This window comes from Stegostoma tigrinum, chromosome 5 (assembly GCF_030684315.1).
Source record: "Stegostoma tigrinum isolate sSteTig4 chromosome 5, sSteTig4.hap1, whole genome shotgun sequence".
NCBI lineage: Eukaryota > Metazoa > Chordata > Chondrichthyes > Orectolobiformes > Stegostomatidae > Stegostoma > Stegostoma tigrinum.
In genome coordinates, this window is record NC_081358.1 from 73,496,916 (window position 1) to 73,521,241 (window position 24,326).

The following is a 24,326-nucleotide window of genomic DNA, read 5'->3' on the forward strand; positions in this document are numbered from 1 at the left end:
CGTCTAGGGATATTGGCCGGTCCAGCCACTCCCTCGTGCCGTTGTCTAAGACCTCCATGATAGACGACAGGAACGACTCGGAGGCCGTGCTATCCGTGGGCTTCGTGTCGTACAGTCTGGCATAGAAGGATCTGCTGATCCTCAAAATGTCGGGTCGAGAAGACGTCACCGAGCCGTCCGTCTCCTTCAGCCGGCTAAGCACAGAGGTCTCTTTGTGCACTTTCTGAAAGAAGAAACGCAAGCACGTCTCGTCCAGCTCCACGGAGTGGACCCTGGACCGGAAGATTATCCTAGAGGCCTCCGCGGCGAAGAGCAAGGCTTGCTCCCCCTCACCTCGCAGAGGTCCTCTGTGATATCGACCCCCATCACCTGCGGAAGGAGCAGGTTCTGCACCCTTTTCTGGGGTCGCAACAGCTTTCCCTGCCTCTCTCTCGCCTTCCGTACACCCTTGAGAACAAAGAACCTCTTGATGTTCTCCTTCACCGTCTCCCACCAATTGCCCGGAGACTCAAAGAGGGGTTTCACGGTTCTCCAACCGGCGTACTCCCTCTTAAGCTCCTCGACGTTCTCTGGGGTCAACAGAGTCGTGTTGAGCTTCCACGTCCCCTTGCCGGCCGGCTGGTCGTCCTGTAAGTGACAGTCGGCCAGCAGGAGGCAGTGGTCAGAGAAGAACACCGGCTCGACGCCGGTGGACCTGACCGAGAACACCCGTGACACAAACAGGAAGTCTATCCTTGAGCGAATAGACCCGTCTGGCCGCGACCAGGTGTACCTCCGCTGCACTCCGTCTGCAGGGGTGCTGAAGACGTCGAGCAGCTTGGCGTCCTTCACCGTTCCCATCAGGAATCTGGACATGACGTCCAGTTGACTCCCCCCACCCACTGTCCCCACGCCGGATCTTCCATCTGCATCAATGATGCAGTTGAAGTCTCCGCCTAGGATGACCGGCCTGGACGTAGCCAGCAGGGGTGGAAGCCGCTGCAGAACGGCCAACTGCTCACTCCGTACCGCTGGGGCGTACATGTTGATCAGCCTCAGGGGAGCGTTCCTGTAGGTGATGTCAGCCACTAGGAGGCGCCCCCCCACCACCTCCTGAACTTGAGAGATGGTGAAGTTGCGCCCCCGCAGCAGAATAGCCAGACCCAAGGAGCAAGTCGTTACCCCTCGACCAGATCGAAGGCTCACAGGCCCAGGCGCCGGACCATTTCCCGTACCTGCTGAGGTGCGGTATCCCGCACTCCTGCAAAAACAGGAGGTCCGCCTTGACGGTGGTCAGGTAGGCCAATGTGGACACACATCTTGTGGTGGACTTGACGCCGCGCACATTAATGCTCGCAACTCGTACCCACATTGTGGGCAGTGACCACAGTACCCTCCCCAAGTCCAAGGTCCAGCCCCTCCATCTGTCCTTTCATGCCCATTGCCCGGGCTAACTGGTGGATGCTCTCCGGGCTCAGGAAACCATCCGTGCTGCCTTCTGGTTGGCATCCCCCCATTGGTGGTACGGAGGCAGGAGGGTCCGGCTCCGGGTCAGGCTGGGGACGCGCTGTTTCCTCCTTCCCGCCTGCAAGTTCCGGGGGCCCCTCCAGTGCTCCAGCGGCACTTGACTGGGTTTCGGAGGGAGCCTCAGGACACCTCCCGTCACCTGGAAGCGGGGTGCTGCTTTCCTTCCCCCTCGAGATCTTTAACTTCTGCTTCGGGTGGGCCCTCTCCGAATCCCCCTCGTCAGAGGAGCTCTTATAGACCCCTGTAGCTGCCTCTTCCCGCCTGATGGTTGCGGTTCCTGGGCCCATCGACGCACCTTCCTGCTCGCTTTCGGGACTGTTGTCCACTCCCCTGGGTCGCCTGTCGCCGCCTCCCTCGACTCCGGGTTGTCAGGGGGCATCGGAGCCTGCAGGGGCGCTTTGCTGGCCTCGGGCCCATCCTGTGGGGCTTGTCCCTCCTGCACGGCCTGGCCCTCCACATTAGTGGGGTCCTTGCAGGGCCCTGGTGCCTTCCTCTCCTCCGAGGGGGCTGGCCCCGCACTGCCCCTGCCGGCGACCTGGGCGTAGGTGGTCCCCCGCCGCGGGCATGCCCTATAGAGGTAGCCCGCTTCCCCGCAAAGGTTGCAGCTTTTCTCTCGTGGGCAATCCTTTGCAAGGTGTCCCTCCTCCCTGCAGCTCCTGCAGATGATGGCTTTGCAGTCGGCCGCCACGTGACCTGACCTACCACAGGCATGGCAGACTTTAGGTTGCCCTGCATAGGTCAGGTAGCCCCTGCTCCCACCAATGGCGAAGCTGGATAGTGGGTGTACAACATCCCCGTCCGCGCCCATCCTCAGTGTCACCTTGACCTGCCTCTTACTCGTCCAGATGCCAAAGGGGTCCACGATGTCAGTTAGGCCCCCTTCCACCTTCACATACCTTCCGAGGAAGGTCAGGACAACAACTGCTGGCACATGCGGGTTGTACATATGTACAGTCACCATACGGCTCCTCTGTGCTGGCATCACAAACAGCGGGACAGCAGTCAATACAGAGAGGGGGCCCTCACCTCCTTTCTCCTTGAAAACCTCCAGGAAGCGCTCGCAAAGCTTGGCACTCCTGAAGGTCACGTCTTAAAAACCTCCTCCTGGGAAATCCTGCAGGCAGTAAATGTCCGCAGCAGCGAACCCACAACAGTCCAACAAGACCCTCTTCACGAAGAAGGTGCGGTCCACAGGTGCACCTTCATCCACCTTCTTTACGGAAACACGGATGGTGTTCCGGACCCCCTGACCTGGGGCACGAGCACTTGCCACAGCCATCGTTGCAGGTTGGCTGCTCCCCTGAACCAGCGTTAGGCCGAAGCCAGCATTAAGATCCACTGGTCGCAAGGGTGCACAGCCAACCTGACGTCCTCCTTTCACCTCCAAGACAGCACTCTCCTCTCCTCGGTCCACTAGAGAGGGGGTCTTTATTGTGTTCCAGATGTAAGCTGGTTCACTGAGCTTGAAGGTTTGTACCCAGATGTTTTGCCACCATTCTAAGTGACATCAACAGTGAGCCTCCGATGAAGTGCTGGTGTTATGTCCCGTTTTCTATTTATCTGGTTAGGTTTCCTTGGGTTGGCGATGTCATTTCCTGTGTTGGTGATGTCATTTCCTGTTCTTTTTCTCAGGGGATGGTAGATTGGCTCCAAATCAATGTGTTTGTTGATGGAGTTCTGGTTGGAATTCCATGCTTCTAGGAATTCTCATGCGTGTCTCTGTTTGGCTTGTCCTAGGATGAATGTGGTGTCCTTCCTCATCTGTATGTAAGGATACGAGTGATAGGTGGTCATGTCGTTTTGTGGCTAGTTGATGTTCATGTATCCTGGTGGCTAGCTTTCTGCCAGTTTGTCCAATGTAGTGTTTGTCACAGTTCTTGCAAGGTATTTTGTAGATGACGTTCGTTTTGTTTGTTGTCAGTATAGGGTCTTTTAAGTTCATTAGCTGCTGTTTTAGTGTGTTGGTGGGTTTGTGGGCTACCATGGGTGTACCGTTGGTTTGTCTGTAGGTTTTGTTATTGAAAGTGAAGTGGGTGGTGAGACATAGGTCCACTAGCTTGATGATGTTGTCCTTGCTGTTAAGTTTCGTGGTGTCTGGTGTATGTGTCTTCGGTTCTTCTAATAGTGTAGTCAGTGTTTCTTTGGCCAGGTTGATGTTGATGGATGTGAACAGGGCTGTTATGTCACAGGAGACCATTGTTTCATCATCTTCTATCTCGGTGTCTTTGGTGTTCAGGAATTCTTGGGTGGAGCGAATGGAGTGGCGGGAGTCTTCTACTAGGTTTTTTAGTCTTTGGTGTAGTTCCTTGGCTAATCTGTAGGATGGTGTTCCAGGTAGCCAAATTATGGGTCTGAGGGGGGCTCATGGTTTGTGAATTTTTGGTAGTCCGTAGAAGCGTGGTGTGTTGGATCCACCTGGTTTCATTTTTTGGAAGTCTCTCTTGTTTAATTCTCCAGATTTTTGAAGTTTTTTGAGTAAGTACTGAACTACAGGAGCAACCATCCCAACACCCACAAATGAAGCTGCATTAGAACATTATTCCAACGAGCCACCACACACTGCAGCACAGAGGAACTATGCAGAGCAGAAGAAAATCACCTATACAGCGTATTCAAAAAGAATGGGTACCCTATGAACACAGTCCGCCGATTCCTCAGCAATAAACCCAAACAAACAGACAAAACGGGCTCAGAAACCATAACCACTCTCCCCTACATCAAAGACATTTCCGAAATGACTGCCAGACTACTCGGACCTCTTGGCATCAGGGTAGCCCACAAACCCACCAACACACTAAAACAACAGTTAATGAACTTAAAAGACCCTATACAGACAACAAACAAAACGAACGTCATCTACAAAATACTTTGCAGGAACTGTGACAAACACTACATTGAACAAACTGGCAGAAAGCTAGCCACCAGGATACATGAACATCAACTAGCCACAAAACGACATGACCCACTATCACTCGTATCCTTACATACAGATGAGGAAGGACACCACTTTGATTGGGACAACACATCAATCCTAGGACAAGCCAAACAGAGACACGCACGAGAATTCCTAGAAGCATGGCATTCCAACCGGAACTCCACCAACAAACACATTGTCTCCAAATCAATCTACAACCCTCTGAGAAAAAGAACAGGAAATGACATCACCATCCCAAGGAAACCTGACCAGATGAATAGAAAGCGGGACATAACACCAGCACTTCGTCGGAGGCTCACTGATGATGTTACCTAGAATGGTGATGAAACTTCTGAAAACTAACCTTCCAGCTCAGCGAGCAAACTCACATCCAGGGATGAGGAGTTGAAAACTAGAGGGCATAGATTTAAGATGAGAGGGAATAGATTTAAGAAGGACTTGAGGGGCAACTTCTTCATGCAGAGAATGGTGCGTATATGGAAAGGGTTGCTGGTGAAGGTGGTTGAGGCAGGTACAATAGCAACATTTAAAAAAAACATTTTGATAAGTAAACGGATGGGAAGAGTTTAGAGGGATATGGACCAAATGCAGGCAATTGAAACTAGCTGAGTTGGCACCATGGTCAGCATGGATCAGTTTGGGCCAAAGGGCCTGTTTCCATGCTGTATCGCTCTATGACTCTACTCAGGCTATACACACTAGCCCTAGACTGTCCCATGACAAGAAATGTCTTTTCAGCATTTACACTGGAGTTTAGAAGAGTGAGATGAGTTGTGTCCCAGCCTGTTCAGCCTTTGCTGATAAAGCTATCCCTTCATACCAGAGATGATCTGAGTGAACCTTCTCTAAACTGCCTGCAATGTAAGGGTATTCTTTCTTAAAGGGAACTATAGTATTCCATATGTTTTCTCACCAGCACCTTTATACAGTTGCTGTAAGACTTCCATATGTGTATACTCCAACCCACTTGAAATTACGACCAACATTCCACTAATTCCTCTCTATTCTTGAGCGGAAGTTCTTGACCCTAAGTTGAAAGCTTCCTTCCTTCTAACCCTTGGCAGCAGAGAACCATATTTGTTCCTCTAACTATATTGTCCCTTACTGGAACTAAATGCCTTTGAACTGTCCGTTTGAATTGTGTCCTGCACCATGACGCACTAATCAGTTAACTAATTCACCTTGCGGTCCTGGCTCTCATCCAAACAAGAGAGTGCCACAAAAAAGATGAAATGCAAGATAAGGAGTCATGAAGTTGGGAGTAATATATTAGCATCGGTGGAGAGTTGGTTAACAGCATGTAGCAGTAAGTAGGGATAATAAAGACACTTTTAATCTTACAGACTGTAACTAGTGAAGTATCACAAGAATCCGTGCTGGGTCTCAACTATTTATGTTTTGTAATAAAGACTGAGACAAAGTGTCTTAGGAATATATAGAAGTTTGCTGAAAATACAAAGCAAAGGCGCAAATGTAATTGTGAGGGTGACCTAAAGAAAGATAGGGAGGTATTTTGAGAAGAAGACATAAGGAAACTGCACATGTAGATTGATTCAGTGACCAAACATCTGGCAGATGGAGTATAACTCTCTAGATAGTCAAAAATTCATCTACCTTACATGAGGGGGAAAGTTCCAAAGTCTCTCAGTCCTCTGAGAGAATAAATTTCTCCTCATTTCCATGTTAAACAGAAGACCACATTTTTAAATTTTGCCCTCCTTTTTCTCATAAAAGAAAATATCCTTCCAGCATTCTTCAGCATCTCATGCTGCTATAAGATCAACTCTCATTAATCGAAACTCCGGTAGATACAAGCCCAGTCTGTCCAAATTACCAAGGCTCCTGCGACAGTACTGTGACTTCCACCAAGTAGAAGTGTGTATGGGAACACAACCAACTGCAAGTTTTGTTTTAAGATGCATATCATCCTGACTTGGAATATATTGCCGTTCCTTCACTGGTTCAAAATTCCAGAACACTATTCCAAACATCAAAGTGGATGTAGTGGACAAATCTACTCAAAAATATTAATGTGGATGTGCGTACAGCACATGGACTGCAATGGATCAAAAAGATAGTTCTTATTCAGATATAATTAGGAATGGACAATAAATACTGTCCGAGCCAGCAAAGCTCACATGGCATAAATGACAATTTTAATAAAAGAAACCTTTCATCCTAGATATTAGTCAAATGAACTTTTCCAAAATAGTTGGATGAACTTTCTTTAATAAGGAAACCAAAACTGCGCACACTACTCCAGATATGGTCTTTCTACAGCCCTGTATAAATGTAGCAAAACATGTCTGCTTCAATATTCCAATCTCTCCACAATAAATGACAACATTCAATTGATACCTTAATCACGAGTTGTACCTGCATGTTAACTTTTGTGACTCATCTACCAGAATGCTCAGATGCCCCTTTTCTGTTGAATTCTGCAGATTCTTTCTGTTTGCATAATATGCTGCTTTTCTATTGTTTCTGCCAAAGTGGATCAGTTCACAGTGCCCTCATTATATTCCATCTGCCAGATTTTTGCTCATTCACTTGCTCTACTCATTTCAAGGTTTCATAGTTTTAGGATAAAGTCTAGCAAATTTAAAACAGAGATGAAGAGAAACTACTCCTCCTAAAGGGTTGTAAATGTGTGGAATTCACTACCCTAGAGTGCAATAGATGTCAGGACATTGAGTAAATTTGAGCAGGAGATAGTCAGATGTTTAATTAGCAATGGGGTGGAGGGCTATGGAGAACATGAAAGAAAGTGGAGTTGAGGCCGATATGAGATCAGCCATGATCATATGAAGTGGCAGAGCAGGCTTGAGGGACTGAACTGCCTGTTCCTTGTTCTTACTTTCAGTGCAGATTCGCTGTTACTCCTCAACTTACGTTTCTACCTATCTTTGAGCCGTCAGCAATTTTGGCAACCATGCATTCAATGCCTTCATCTAATTCATTGAGATAAATTTTAAACAGTTGCGGACTCAGCACTAATACCTAATGAGCCCCCATTAACCTAAAAACTGCCCATTTATGCCGCTGGCACAATTTTCTATTCCCTTGAGCAGTATGGGCAATGGTGAGAAATGTGGGAAGTCATGGCAAAACTTAAAAGTCAGAATCTCGAGGTTATGAAAAAGATTACAATTTTCTACTTTTTGGTTAAGTTCAGAATTCAGATCTCCGCCCTGTCTGTACTATTCTCAATTAAAGCAGAGATGAAATAGTGGCACTTATTCTTGTGGAAATCTTTTCACCTCCTCTTTCCTGCATGCCTTTTCACCAGATCCACAGGCTGTTATCTGAATGAGGTGGCATGGCCTCCTTTAGCTGTCAGTGAGAAAAAGACTGCCATCCTTTTCACCACACCATGACCGGCTCCTCCAAATGCCTGTCAGTGAACTGGTGATTTAATTTGCTGGGACATTTCCTGCAGGACAACAGTATGACGGGCAATTCTTGGGTTGCAAAACCTTCGGTCTGTGAAGCTGGGGGGTTAAATATGATGCTTGAGCATTGTAAAGTCCTGACAGTGACAAACACTTCCATTTCTACCACGTGATTCCATGAGACAGATGCCAAAGATGCTAATTGCATAATCAATGAGCTGAAGTGCAGAAGATCACATGAGATGAGTCACCCGTGGGTCTTGGTAGACTGGGCACCATGACTTTCACTCAATAAAATACTTTGACAGAAACTGGGAAAATTCAGTCTCAACTTTGTTTCCTGTGGGCTAAACAATCCTCTGTTCATGTTAATGTTACCCCTTTAACTATTTGCACTTATTTTGCATAGTAATCTTTGATGTGTCAAATGCATTCTTGTAATCAAAGTACAGCTGTCCACAACTTCTCTGTTACCTATGCTGTTTAGTACAAAGAAATCCAGTAAATTAGCCAAACACGATTTCCCTTTCAAAAACCATGTTAATTCTGCTTCTTGCCTTGAGATTTCCTAAGTATATCCTTTTACTGATGGATTCCAGCACTCTTCAAGATTCACACATTCTTCGAATTTCCAGTATTCTTTGTTATTCGTACTGGGATTCACATTTTTTTCAATATTTCTTTGGAATATTTTATATTGTACTTGCAGCTCATTATATAGTCTCCTCTATGCTTAGGGAGAACAGATAATTATTTGACAATATCTTTGTCAAAACACCCCCAATGTATGTAATGGCAACTTAGTTCTCACCTGAATCCTATGTAACAAAATTCATGTTTCACCTTGGCCTTTGATGAAATGGCACATAACATATATATTTTACACTCATACCCAGTAATTTACCTTATACAGATCCTATCACAGTGCCAAGGCTCATTTAGTGCCAATAACTGAGGTGCTGAGACATTGCGAATGTCACCTCAAGTGAAGGGATCCCTTCATCAGTGGAGTGGTGTTACTGTTCTTATGCTTGGGGGTACTGTGACTGAACATAAACAGATCTTAGGTACTTGGATGCAAACTATCAGAAAAGCAGGTTGAGGTGAGACAAGGCTGGGAAATCAAGGGGTTCTTGGTTATCATTAGCAACACGCACATTACAGATAACAAGATGGGAGTAATTTGGGAGTTGAGAAGGGGCATAAGGCTAGAGTATAATACCATGATCAGTGTTCTCAATGATATCTGAAGCCATGGACTCTGTCATTGCTCAGCTCATGTTGTTGACAGTTGTCTCCTCCATAAGAACAAGTAAATCTCAGACTTCCTTTTCTTTGTTAATTTGGGTTGATCCTGGTGGTTATGGTTGACCTTTTTCTGCAAAAGCGAGGCCGGAACATTAATGATTATCTTGCACTATATTTGGGTGATGTACCTGTCACTACTGAATGGCCTGGAGATATGTGGAAGCTGAGGCACCTGGTAGTGAGGCAGGTATCCTTAAATATGTAATGCATGAGGATTTTGGATATTAGGTACCTGTCTGGAGTACCACAGATTACTGACAAATGAATAATGGTGCAATTAACTAAATGAGAAGTAGTGGATCAGTGAGTCTGATTTTTTTTTCAAGATGCATTCATTCATCTTGATTACCCACGTAATGTCATCAGATGAGTTATAACACTGCTGTTATAATATGTATAATTGTGATTGCCAGAAAATATTTTGACACAATCCTCATGTCAAAATAAAGTATTATCCATAGATTGTGCGAAAGTAGAATCCACTCAACTCCCACGAATCCTGTTTTTTATGTCCTCCTGTTTAGTTTCATCTGGTTCAGATTCTACAATAGGAATAGGAGTGATGCCATCAGCAGTATTATGAAGTTAATTGGATAATAAAGTCTGGAAATGTGAATGTGCAGTACAATTCAGAAATCCAAAACTGAGGTCCAAGTTACACTGCTTCTTCTAAAGCTTCACTGCAATGCTATTTTCTTGAAAGATTTTGGCATCGAAACTTTTAAAAAATATGAATTTCTTGCACTAATGAACATGTGTCAGCAGGAAGTGACACTCCCAGATATCTTGTGTGACCCTGAACATTTAATTTTATGTGTGAATTCTTATTCTTTAAAGGTATAATTATTATTGTTTGAGATGCTTTAATTTTTATTTTTCTATCTACTTAGGTTGATTGCAGCAATGGTTTAAGTTCCTTTTAATATGAGGCTGTATATCTTTCTCCAATTAAAATATAGTTAACCAATTACATAGTTTCCTTAGTTTATTACCTGCTCAGACCAAGAAAAATAATAAATAGTGAAGTCAGGCAACATTCACGCAGTCACTTTGGGCTCTCTCGCATCCATACACAAGTGGAAAGTTAAAAGGTGATAGTGTTCAGTGCAAAAGGAAGATAAAAGCAAATACAGTTTAGAGTAGAAAGAATAGAAAATGCTAGAGAAACTCAACATATCTGACAGTGTCTGTGGATAGAGAAACAGTTAATGTTTCAAGTCCAATATGACTGTTTTTCGAAACTGGTTAAGTTCAGACTCGAAACATCAACTGTTTTTCTCTCCGCACATGCTGTCAGACCTGCTGAGTTTGTCCAGCACTTTGTTTTATTACCCCCCAGAATTCTAGCATCAATAGTATTTTGATCTAATTACTATTTAGTGTCATTGAGATGCATGATTTAAACCTGAGGTTCTGATAGTATTCACTGGCTGACTGCACTCAAGAAACCATGGTGAAAGTTGCATTTATTTTCATGTTCTTTGCTCCCTGATGCTTCCTCTTTGTTGTGTCCATGGGAACCAGGTCAGTTTCTTTTGACAACGAGAAAAAATTCTCAGGCAGTTTAATTCTGAATCCATAGTTACATATAAACATCCAAAATAGGAGAGCATAAGCCCTTTTCGCTCCTGGAATCTGCTCTGCTATTCAATAAGATCATGGTCAATCTATCTCTGTTTTAAATTCTGCATTCCCATCTACCCCGGTTAACCTTTGATTCTCCTTCCTCGCCAGAAGCAATACACGTCTCTTAAAAAATATTCAGTGATCCACCTCCACCACCTTGTAAATCAGTTTTCTAAAGTAGCACAACCTAATTTCTATCCTGTAAGAGCAACCCGTAATTTTGTAAAAAGTGTCCACTAGTTCTAGACTCTCACATGGTTCGGTTAGGAATACATTAATTGGGATTGAGAACAATGAAAAGAGATCTCCATAAAATTCCAACAGAACTAGCCAGGATAAATGCAGGAAGGATGTTTCCCATGACAGGGACGTCCTGGGGTGGGCAAGACTGGCATGAGGAGAAATTTCTTCAAATAGAGAATGTTTACAGTCCCAGAGGTCTAGAAAATGGCTCATGTATCACCCCTGTTGAAGAAGAGAGGAAGGCAGAAAAAAGGTAACTGTAGAACAGTTAGCCTGACCACTATCATTGGTAGGATTTTAGAGTTCACTGTTAAGGATGAGATTGCAACGTACTTGGAAGTGCATGGTAAAATATTGCTGAGTCAGAATGGCTTTTGCAGTTCTGTACCACAAAAAGTGAGTAATGCCATAACATTGAATGCAGACTTAATTGTTAAGGCCAAAGGGTAAGGGGAAAAGCGGGAACAGAGAACTGAGTTGATTGATCAACCATGATCATATTGAAGGGCAGAACAGGCTCAAAGGGCCAAAATGCCCACTCCTACTCCTAACTTCTATGTTTCCACAAGTAGAAAGTTCTTAGTGGAACATAGAGTGTTCCATTCACCAATTCAAAAAATTTACTTTTTGTGGGGGAAAGAGAGCCATCTGACCCAAATGAATAAGTTAAGCTTGGTAGACTAGGTGAAGGATTCCTGCTCCTTCCAATCCAAAACCAGAGCTGTAAGGGCTTACATTGCTCATTGAGGCTTTCCTTTCCTCCTTCAGCTGTCAGGATTCCTGAGAGTTGGCCGTCACTGAAGAGAAGGTGCTGGGGAATCGGACAGGTCTGAAGGTAGATCAATCATCTAGACCAGTGTACTACGCCAAAGAGATCTGAAGAAGATAGCTGAGGAGATAGTAACGACATTGGTGATGATTTTCCAGGAATCACTGGGGTCATGGAGGGTCCTAGAGGACTAAAAAATAGCTTGTGTATCCACCCCTGCTTAAGAATAGAGGAAGGCGTAAGAAAGGAAATTATATGCCAGTTAGCCTTACCTTGATCATTGGTAAGATTTTAGAGTCTGCTATTGAGGATAAGATTGCGGAGTACTTGGAAGTGCATGGTAAAATATTGCTGTGTCAGCATGGTTTTGTCAAGGGAAGGTCATGCCTGACAAGTCTTTTAGAATTTTTTGAGGAGGTAATGAGCAAGTTAAATAAGGAAGAGCCGCGAACATGATCTATTTAGATTTCCAAAAGGCCTTCAACAAGGTGCCATACAGGAAACTGCTAAATAAGAGCCCACAGTGTTAGGGGCAAGGTACTAGCATGAATAGAGGATTACTACAGTGTGGGCGCAGGCCATTCAGCCCATTGAGTCAACACCAACCCTCCGAAGACCATTCGTGCCAGACCCATCCCCTACCCTATCATCCTGCATGTTCCATGGCTTATCTACCTTGCCTGCACATCCCAGGACACTTTGGAAATTTAACATGGCCAATCCACCTAACCTGCACATATTTGTGCTATGGGAGGAAACCAGAGCACCTGGAGGAAACCTGCACAGTCTCAGGGAGAATATGTAAACTCCATACAGGCAGTTGCTCGAGACTGGAATTGAATCCAGGTCCCTGCCACTTTGAAGCAGCAGTACGAACCCCTGAGCCATGATACTGCCTTTGGCTGACTGGCAGAAGGCACAGAGTGGGGATAAAGTGCCCTTTCTCAGGATGGCAGCCCGTGACTAGCAAAGGTCCATGGGGCTTGGTGGTGGTGGGGTCTGTGTTGGAATCACAACTATTCACATTATATATTAATGATCTCAACAAAGGAACTGAGGGCATTGTCACTAAGTTTGCAGATTACATAAAAGATAAATGGAAGGTGAATAGTATTGAGTAAGCAGGGAGGCCGCAGAATGTTTTGTACAGGCTAGGAGTGTGGGCTAAGAAACGGCAGACGGAGTAGTGTGGGAAGGTATGACATTGTACACTTTGAAAGGAAGAATACAGACATAAACCATTTTCTAATGCGGAAAGGCTTTTGAAATCTGAAGCTCAAAGAAACTTGGGATTCCTATTTCAGGATTCTCCTAAAGTTAACATGCAGGTTCATTTGGCAGTTTGGAAGGCAAATGCAATGTCAATATTCATTTCAAGGGGGCTAGACTTTTCAAGAGCAGAAATGTACTGTTGAGGCTGCATAAGGCTTTGGCCAGACTGCAATTGGAATATTGTCAGTAGTTTTGGGCCTTGTATCTAAGGAGGGATGCGTTGGCATTGAAAGGAGTCCAATGGAGATCTACAAGAATGATCCCAGGATGAAGGGCTTGTCATATGAGGAGTGGTTCAGGACTCTAGGTCTATTCTTGATCAAGTTTAGAAAAATGAGGTGGAATCTGACTTAAACTTACAAAATACCAAGGGGCCTGGATAGAGTACACGTGGAGAAGATATTTTGACTAGTAGGAGAGATTAGCCTCAGAATGAAGGGATAACCCTTTAGAACTGAGATGATGATTTTTTTCAGCCAGAGAGAGCATGGTTAATCAGTGAAACTCATTATGCAGAGGGCTGTGGTGGCCAATCATTGAGTGTTTTAAGACAGAGGTAGTTAGATTATTGAATGGTAAGAGGATCAAAGGTTGCAAGAAGAAAGCAGGATAATGGAATTGAGAAACATATCAACCACAATCAAATGGTAGAGCAGACTTGATGGACCAAATGGTCTAATTCTGCTGTAATGTTGTATAGTCTTTTTCAGATTGAGTCGGTAAAGTTAACCTTGCAAAGCAGATTTAATCCGTGGCTTTCAGTCTAATTACAATATTTGAACTGTTATTCTGCCTTCTGGTAGCAGCTTGATTTATGTCCCTATCTGTTCTTTTAAGTCTGGTGGTGTTGGACAAGTTTAGAATCGGTTGGGCTGTTTAATATTACAGCCATTCTTTTTGGGGTGTTCAAATTTTCACCTGCTTGTTTTAGTGAGAATTCTTCAATCATGGTTCATTCACAAAACCTTTTGCTTGCAAATGCCACAGATGGCAAACTGTAATGATAGAAGGTATTTCTCATAACCCAACAGAAAATTGGTGAGAGATAATGGAAACTGCAGATGCTAGAGAATCCCAGATAACAAAGTGTAGAGCTGAAAGAACACAGCAGGCCAAGCAGCATCTTAGGAGCACAAAAGCTGATGTTTCAGGCCTAGACCCTTCATCAGAAAGGTCTAGGCCCGAAACATCAGCTTTTGTGCTCCTAAGATGCTGCTTGGCGTGCTGTGGTCATCCAGCTCTACATTTTGTTATCTTAGAAAATTGGTGGATAGTTGTAAGTTTGTTAGTCGATGAACATCATTACTCTGCCATTGACTGGAAAATCCAGACATTTAAATATTAGCCATAATAATTTTCAAAGTAATTAGCCCTTGGCGCATTTCTGTCATTGCCTTATCTTAACTGTTGCTGATACCCTTATCCATAACTTTGTACTTCTACACTTGACAAAGCCAGTGCTATCTTGGCTGTCTTCGATCTTCAATGTTTCACAAGCTTGAGCTCATTCAAAATTTTGCTGTGCATACCCCATCTTGCATCAAGTCTCATTTACCCTCATTGTTGGACTGGCTGACTTGCATTGATTTCTAGCCCTAGGGCAACAGTTCAATTTTAAAATTCTCATCCTTGTTTTTGCAAACCTGCATGGTCTCACTCCTTTGCCTAATAGCCTTCTCTAGCCATACAACTTTGAGGTCTCTGCGCTCTTCCAACTCTGACTTCTCGCATGTCACCAATTTTATGTACTTTACCATTGACAGCTGTGCTTTAAGCTGTCTAGATCCTAAGGGAGAAAACACCATTCCCTTTGTCATAACTTTTGATTTTTTTTTGGACTTGGTGGCAAATTTTGTTTTATAATATTTCTGAGAAGTAGTTGGGACCTATTACTCTGTTAAAAGTGCAATATAAATGCAACTTGTTATAGGTACCTATCTGTAATGAAGCTCCTATCTTTTGCAAAGTTGGTGTACCAATCCATTGTATACTTCATTAGTAATACATGACACACTACGCAATGTTTTGTATCCATAGTAATGCTACTTTTCAGAGAAAGTTGACACATTCAGTTTTCTGCTGATAGCCTATTTCACTATGGCTAGAATCCATCAACAGGTTAATTGTAAAAAATGACATGTTCGGACTGGAACTTTTAATTTTGTCCCCATAAAAACAAGAATCTAAGCTTTACGACCAGAAGAAATCATCTAGATGCATAGGAACATACAACTTAGGAGCAGGGAAAACCCAACTGGCTCTTCAAGCCTTCTCTGTCATTCAATAAGATCCTGTCTGATCTGGTGCAGTGTCAGCTCCACTTTCCTCTCTCCTGCATCCCAAAACTGCTACCGTCTTTGCCTATCAAAATCTGCCAAATTCAATCTTTAAATGTACTCATTGAAAGACTCAGCCTCCAGTACTTTCTGGGAAATAGAAACCCATTCTCTTAACAACGCTTTGACAGAGAGAAAGTTCTCCCTATTTTCCCAACCTTAAACCATGTCCTTTAGTTTTGTTGTGCTCCATAAAAGAAAGCATCTTCTTAGTATCCCTCAAGATCTTGTACATTCCCATGAGATCAATAAGTTACTTATTGAATTTAATCATTTTTCAAAAGTAAATATTAGATTTTTCCTAAAGTTTTGTGATTTTTCTTTTGGTGTCTGCCATTTCTCCCCCTTTATAAAAAAAACTTTACTATGACATACAGAGATCCACGTAATGTTAACTAGCTGATATCTTCCTCAGCTGTGTTAGCTGCAAACTTAACTTGTTACTGTTGTACAGAAAGCTTTTGCAACTTTATATTCTGCAGCAGATGTTTAGAGTTGCTAAAATCAATTTTTATCTCTTGTACCTTATCAACAATGCATTTGACTCAATAATTATTGTTTGCTTTATCACAATCATGATAATTTAAACTTATCACTATTACAGGTTAATATCCTGAGACTTTTGGATATTCTTATCATTGGACCTAACATTTAAAACTGAAAATTTTCAAATACCATTTAGGTCTACAATTTTCAGGTATTATTAGGCTATGATATCAATGGCATAGTCTGGAAAATTCAGATTTCTTTGTTACCAGAACTTAAAATAATCCTAATTAAGTCAACATTGTAAGATATTTAGATTTTACTGCCTGTTCGAGGACTGTTAAAAGTTCATTACAAATTTAGAAAACGTACCATAAAAGAAATCTGCAGTTCCTTTTTAAAAGTAACGACCAGTTTTGTTCCTCATGTAATACATATTGACAGCTATTAGATTGCTTTCTCATTGTTTTTGGATATTGTTAAATGATTTGCTTGAGACTCAACCAACGTGGTGTCAATTAGAATTCTAATACAGTTTGATTAACTAAAATGTGTAATTTAAGTGTGGTGGCAGATAACCATGTTTTTGAGTCATTGTAGTTTCAAAATCATATTGAAAAGTATAATTGAGAAAATTTGCATCTTGAGTAAGAAATTTATATAAGTAAATGTTGAGTTACCTGTGAAGTTTTTTTTCATGTTATTCATTGTTTTAGAGGAAAGCTGTGAAGCCACAGAGCAATTATGTTCAGGACTCAGATATTTCAAAAAAGCTCAATTTCTGCATAAAACAACTTATCAAATAATATTCTTGTATATTCCTAAAAGTTCATATTTTCTTAATGCTTTATTTTCAGAGTCATAGAAAGGATAGTTGTACATATGGGTTCCAATGGGAGTAAGGGAAGAAGAGTCAAAATACAGCAAACGCTGAATTAGGACCGTTCGATGTTACCAGATCTTTTTTGGTTTTATTGGTTTCAGTGATCATGGCCAAATTGCATTATTGAACTTTGCTACTCTGAGTTCCTCACATTGGGTCACAGCAGAGAATATATTCCCATAAATGCATTATGCCAGTATCTTGCTCAGTGAATGTAAACTCACGTTAATGACAAAGTTTTATACTTCAAAAAAGATGGTCAACTTCTGACTTGATAGTTGAGATGGATAGTCTGATGTTAGTTCTTTTATAGCACACACAAAAAGCAATAGTTCGCTCAACAATATCTTGCATTCAATTAACAAGCAATTTTTGTTGCTTATTAAATTTTATAGATGTTAAAATGGTCCTGTTTGGATAGGGTTGCAGATATAATTGTTTATTCACTGAATCTGCACCCCAGTGGGAGGCTCGCAGGACAGCATCATGAATCAGTGTTGATGTATTGTAGCACCATCACCACATCACCCTCTTCCATCAAGCTTGGTGGTCTATTGTGAGTGCAGAGTCATTGAATTTATTCTACGGTGCCCACTTAAGATGGGAGTAAAGAAGTACAAAATAGAGCAGCGGTCCAATGCATTCTTTTCCTCTGTCTTCCTCTTGTCAACAGATGTTTGTGAGGCTGTTTGTAGATGAAAACTTGGACCGAATGGTCCCCATTTCTAAGCAGCCCAAAGAAAAGATCCAGGCAATAATTGAGTCATGTAGCCGGCAATTCCCTGAATATCAGGAGCGTGCCCGGAAGCGCATACGTACTTACCTCAAGTCCTGCAGGCGGATGAAAAAGAATGGTTTTGAGACGGTGAGTTGAACTGTCCAAATGCAACCCATTCCCAGTCTGCATCCAATTCCCATGCATAAACTCATCACAAGACTTCTCCACCTACACCCCCCCACTTCCCTACCATTCTGATGATTTTATTTCAGTGTTATTTTTGATAACATCGGCTCAAAAGACCTTTCCCTATCATCCAAACCATATTTATTTTGTGTCACTGGTGTCTCGGAGAATATTTTATGTGAATGTTTGCAGTTTCAAAGGTTGGTTATCAAATGCCTCATAAAACATTTTAACAGTATATTATGCCTGATGTGTGTGTCTATACTATGTGCCTGTCTACAAACCTCTTCAAGTATATTGAGTTATTTCTAATATATGTGGTTATTCTTTTTCTTCATTCCCATTAATACATTGCAGAAAACTGCAGTATCTTAAGCATCATTTGACAGAAGTGCAAATGAAAGTCCCTCATATATACAGCACAGGAACATTTAATCCAACTAGCCCTTAGACCTCGAGTATGTTGGCCTGTTTCAATTCCTGTGGATGTATCATCAACTGACTAATGTACTATGTGACAACCTGAGTTTTCATTACTTGATATTAGAACAGGAGTTAAGGATTTAAACTGCTTGAAAATGCTTTAATTCCCCTTTCAGAAAAAAAAGATGAAAGAATTTCTGTGAAAGGTGAGCATTCTTATTTTCCATCATATATTTCATACTACTTCATTCTGTACATATTTCAATTTTCGGAACACCTTTGGTATTACAGGTCAGACTGATTGATTTACACAGCTTTCTTTACTATAATGTCCTTTTTTAAAAAAATGGAAATAAAAGGGTTTCCAGAAAGAAACTAATGGATTTCAAGTCAATTCATCAGGAGAATTTTTGTTCTGTTGGTTCCTGCTCCCCACAGCAAAAAATGATACTTGGCTTTTTTGAATTTAAGACAAACAGAAATCCAAAATTGTTAAAGACATTCAGCCGATCTAGACGCTGGGTCACTGGACTCGAAATGTTAACTCTGTTCTTTTCCTTACGTAATAATCCAGCACTTTCTGTTTTTGTTTGTATCAAATATCTAGCATCTGCAGTTCTTTGTTTCTGACAGATTTAATTCATTCTGAAAAGTAAAACAAAAAATACTATTATTGTAAAAAAATTACATTTCTGCTTGATCTATTAGGTTAGTGTGGAAACTTAGGTGGAACAACTTAGAATTCAAAGCATTTTTCAACCTGATTAATTTTATTTGCTGTTGTAAAATTTATTTTTTATTATCCCATGAGCATGAGTTTCTTTAATTTATTATAATAAATGGTGGTTTTCATTAGGCAAATAAACCTAATTTTCAACTTGTTTCATTTAATACCACATCAGTATGCTTTGGGAATAAGATTGACATTGTAGAACAGATTTCTCTGCACAATTTATTTCACTGAAATTGCTAGTAAATACTGCTTTTCATCAATGTTATTGTATGTTTGGTTACTTGTCACTCATGTTTGTTTTGTCTGTGGATAAGTGACCTGTTTGGATTCTATAGGGGTGGCAGAGCTTATTTAAAGTCATATTTAGTAAAAAAAAGCAAGGCCTTACAACATTGATCATTTTGTCAAAGAAAATCAAAGATGATGAAGAGAAGAGTCCACAGGAACAGTGGGCTAACTGGCCTCCTGTTGATGCCCTTTATTTACTCATCTGAGGATGCAAAATTTGTCACTGCCATCTGTAAGAATCAAAGGACAATGCTGTAGTGCTCTGTCACCATTATATTGTTATACAGCACTGTCACAGTTAATAGGGTAACAAACTAAGCAGCATACAAACAGATGGAACAAGTGCAGGCATTGGTAAGAAATTATCTAGCAGGGTGATAAAATTATGTTAAGTAATGATGGGCTCAAAAATCTTCAGTTAAATAATTCTGGTGGAAATTAGACAACACATTAGTAGTAAATCAAGGCAATTCATAAAATGGAAAAAATAAGTGGGCAGAAGAAGAAAATAAATAACCAAATTCAGGAAAGCAAAGTTTCTCGTACAATGACATCATCTTATGAACTCTCAATCAGTACTTTTAACGACTGGACACAAACAAGCTGTTTAATTGGGTGCTGCAAATCATGTGAACTTTAGCATTTGACCTGCAACAAGTACTAAGTCTCAGGCAATTATCTACCTCGACATGGACATTCACAACCTTTTGAAGAATTTCAAACATCTTTGTTCAAGAATAGGCAGACACAGAAGAAAGATGGAATTTCTGGACTGTCTGCCTCAAACTGGGCAAAAGGAAAAAATATAATTCTGTTAGTGGCAGAGTGAAGTAAATAGCCACCATCATCCAATCACAGTGGCTTTCCTCATCCAAACTAGACTGAGTAGATTTCAGAGATGTTAATGAACAACACAAGATGTAGCGTCTACTTGAAACACCTTCCCTTACTTGGAAAATGGCTTACACTTGTGAAAAGTTGTACAGTGAGACAGCTAAGAGTCCTTGATCTATTTGAAAGATATTCCAAGCATAGAATGCTGATGAGTTTCCCCAAATTAATCAAAATCATCAATTCAACCATTCTGTAGAGTAGACTTGGAAGCAAGGTATCATGTATCAGGCAGCCAGAAAACATAACCTGGTGCAGTTTAAGGTCAACTCACAGAATCATAACTAACGGACAATATAATTGACACCACCTTTACCATTTTTGGGTATGTCCCAGCAGCAGGATTTACCTACCAGAGCTGGTAGCACAGGGGTATACAGTAAGAAAAGAACTGTCATGGTTTATTCAACATTGATTCCAGATCCCGTAAGATCTCATCGGAGCAGGTCAAAGATGGCCAAGGAAAACTCCTGCTGGTTACCACCAACCACCCCTCCTCAGTTGATGAACAATAATCACCTTAAGTGTAAGATAAGACCACAAGACTCTGGAGCAGAAGTAGGTTATTTGGCCCATTGAGTCTGCTCCGCCATTTGATGTGATCATGTATGATCTGATAATACTCAACTTCGGTTTTGCATCTTTTCCCCCATAACCCTTGATTCCATTACTGGTTATATGTTTGCCTGTCTGAGCCTTGAATATAAATAACTACTTGGCCTCTAGAACCTCAGTTATAATGACTTCCAGCAATTTGTTAACCACTGAGAGATGAAATTCTTCCTCAGCTCTGTCATAACTGGGCGACCACTTAGTCTGAGATTATGTCCTCTCATTCAAGATTCTCACACAAGGGGTAACAACTGCTCCATATCTACCCTGTTAATTTCCTTAAAAATCTTAGCTGTTTCAATAACGTTGCCTCTCATTCTTCTGAATTCTAATTGTCTAGGCCCATATGCTCAATCTGTCCTGACAATACAGTCCCTTCATATCGGGATCATCCTAGTGAAGTTCATTTGGACTGCTTTCAATGCCTGTATATCTTTCCTTTCATAAGGGGACAAAACTTTTTCATAGTGTTCTTACCTGTTCTTTCCACAAAATTGGTGATAGCACTTTCTTCTTCCAAGTCATTGAAAGATATTGTAAATAATTGTGAGTGAAGTACTCATCCAAGTGATACTCTGTTATTTACAGATTGCCATCCTGAAAATGTACCTCCTCTTATCCTAACTCTTCTCTTCTATTAGCTTGCCAACCTGTTATCTTTTCAATGGGGTACCGTATTGAATGTCGCTTGGAAATCCAAATCTGTTATATCTACCAGTTCTCCTTGTCTACTCATTTGTTGCTGCTTCAAAGAATTCTAATAAATTTGTCAGTTATGATTCCTACTACATGTAGCTGTACTGCTTAATTATGTTATGAATTTCTAAATGCTCTGCTGTTACATATTTTATAATAGACTAATATTTTCAAAATGACACATGTACTTAATGTTGAATGAAAGACATACTGCAAGGGCACAGAATGTACTCCAACTTGATCACCATCACTGAGAGTGGTTTGGTAGCACCAATGTTGATCCAGTATGTTGAATCCTAGCCTGCACACCCTTGGTCACAATGGGCAATTTAGCAATTTACCTAACCCGTACATCTTTGATCTGTGGGAGGAAACCGGAGCACCAGGAGAAAAAAACACAGAGATGCGGGGTGAATGTGCAAACTCCACACAGATAGTTGCCCAAGGATGGAATCAAACCTGGGTCTCTGGTACTGTGACACTGCAGTGCTAACCACTGAGCCACCCAACCCTAAAGGATACATCTGCCAGACTGGATTTGCAGCAGATAGTGTGGGAATGAACAGGAGGGGAAAAAACTTATTTAACTTCATCCTCACCAATCTATCTGTTGCAGAAGTAGCTGTCCATGGCAGTGTCAGTTTTAATGACCACTGCACAGTTTCTGTGGAAAGCAAGTCTTGTCAAAATGATGATACACTCCATCATGTTGTGCAGCATCACCAGTATATTAAATGGAACATGACATGTTGGACTGGGGTGGGCAAGGTCAGAAATCACACAACACAAGGTCATAGACCGAAAGCTTGTGTTTTCAAATTAAACTGTTGGACTATAACCTGGTGTTGTGTGATTTCTGACCTTAAATGGAACAGACGTTGAATGGATCCAACAACTTAAGACTGCGCACCCATGAGGTGCTGTGACTCATCAGCAGCAACAGAATGGTATTCAATCAATCTGTAACCTCATGGCCTGTTATATCCTCCATTCTTTCAAAACCATCAACCCAGGGTATCAACCATGGTCCAATGATGACTTGAGGATGGCATGCTAGGAGCAGTGCTGGACACAGCCTAAAAATGAGGTATCAACCTGGTGAAGCTACAGAATTATGTTTCCTGCATACCAAACAGAGAAAATAATGTGGAATAACGCAGCTAAGTGATCCCATAGTCAACAGATTAGATTTGAGCTCTGCAGGCCTGACACTTCTAGTCCAAATAGTAATGGAAAATTAAACAAATACCTGCGGGAGGAGTTGACACTAATATCCGTGTTCTCAAATTGAAAGAGCTAAGCACATAAGTGCAAAAGTCTGAGCTGAAGGATTTGTATCCAGCTTCAGCCAAAAATGCTGGGTAGATGCCTCCTCCTGAGGACCCCAGCATCAAAGATGCCAATCATCATTTTCATTCATTCTGCATAATATTAAGAAACAGCAAAAGGCACTGAATACTGCAAATACCTGAGACCTAACAATACTCCAGCAGTAGTACCGAAGGTTTATGCTCTTGAACTAGCTACTAACCTACAGTAGTGTCGTGCACCCAATAATGTTGGAAAATTGCTTTCATATGTTCTGACAATAACTGCATTGTCAGTCTATTTCACACTGATCAGCCATATGGAAAATAAATGCTGGCCCAGCCAGTGATGACTTCTTCATGTGATCAAATTTGAAAACAAGTAAAGTCAGCCTCAGAATCTGCCTACCTGTAAGCTAAAGATTTTGTGTGCTAACAAGTAAACCATTATCCAAAAGATGCCTGGTTGTATATCAATGCTAATAGCCCTGAATAAATAAATGAGATGCTTATCCATCCCTCAGTGCAAAGTGACCTGTCAAAAACATGCAAGTCCTTTCTGTCCTTCAGATCCAAAGTAGATACTTGAAGTCCTGAAGTGGTAGCTGAGAGCAGGCATAATGTTTTGAGGCTGGCGCTTTGCCCGTGTTGAACTGTATGGACCATTGTGGGACCTGGTACAGAAGAAGCAGTGGGACATAAAGCGAAACTAAGGCAGTGACATTCTGTGAGTTGCAACAGATTCTGATGAGACAAGTCAACAGACATAGTAGGACATAAAGCGAAACTAAGGCAGTGACATTCTGTGAGTTGCAACAGATTCTGATGAGACAAGTCAACAGAGATAGTAGGAACTGCCAATGCTGGAGTCTGAGATAACACAGTGTGGAGCTGGAGGTACACAGCAGGCCAGGCAGCAATGGAGGAGCAGGAAAGCTGATGTTTCGGCTCAGGACCCTTCTTCAGAAATGGGGGAGGGGAAGATTAGATTAGATTACCTGCAGTGTGGAAGCAGGCCCTTCGGCCCAACAAGTCCACACTGCCCCTTGAAGCATCCCACCCAGATCCATCCCCCTATAACCCACACACCCCTGAACACTACGGGCAATTTTAGCATGGCCAATCCACCTAACCTGCACATCTTTGGACTGTGGGAGGAAACCAGAGCACCCGGAGGAAACCTACGCAGACATGGGGAGAATGTGCAAACTCCACACAGATAGTTGCCCGAGGTTGGAATCAAACCCGGGTCCCTGGTGCTGAGAGGCTGCAGCGCTACCCACTAAGCCACCGTGCTGCCCCAAACAGGAAGGGGCATCTGAAATAAATAGAGAGGGGGGACGTTGTTCACGGAAGGTAGGTGGGAAGGTGATAGGTGAATGCAGGTAGGCAGTGGTGGGAATTTGTCAGTGAGGTGGGAAGAGCACATAGGTGGGAGAGAAGACAGACAGGTCAAGGAGGCGGGGATGAGAGGGAGGGTTGGTCTTGAGGTAAGTTCCCAGAGTCCCTTCATTCACCCATCAGCCATCAGGACGCATGCCTAACATTCAGGTGCTCCAAAACCTTGACACACTGATCAATGCTGCAAGCCACACACATGTCTTATGCTTTGAAGGTTTTGTTATGGCCACATCAGAAGGAGTGACCCAGATCCGCTCTTTTTACCCTTCCCAGTTGATCACAGCAAAGAATTAAGATTTTTTTTAGTACAGGGCT

At 42.2% G+C, this 24,326-nt stretch overlaps 1 protein-coding gene across 5 annotated transcripts in view; it reads left to right on the top strand.

Annotated features, from left to right (window-relative positions):
- The window catches only part of LOC125452078 (nucleolar protein 4-like), a 337,333-nt gene that overhangs the window by 262,969 nt on the left and 50,038 nt on the right, over positions 1-24,326 (top strand). For 3 of the 5 annotated variants that reach the window (XM_048530043.2, XM_048530049.2, XM_048530050.2), the window contains one exon: positions 17,430-17,621. The exons of the other annotated variants lie outside the window; for them this stretch is intronic. In XM_048530043.2, the coding sequence (XP_048386000.1) occupies positions 17,430-17,621 (192 nt within the window). The remainder of the gene's footprint in view (positions 1-17,429; positions 17,622-24,326) is intronic. 5 annotated transcript variants of the gene reach the window in all.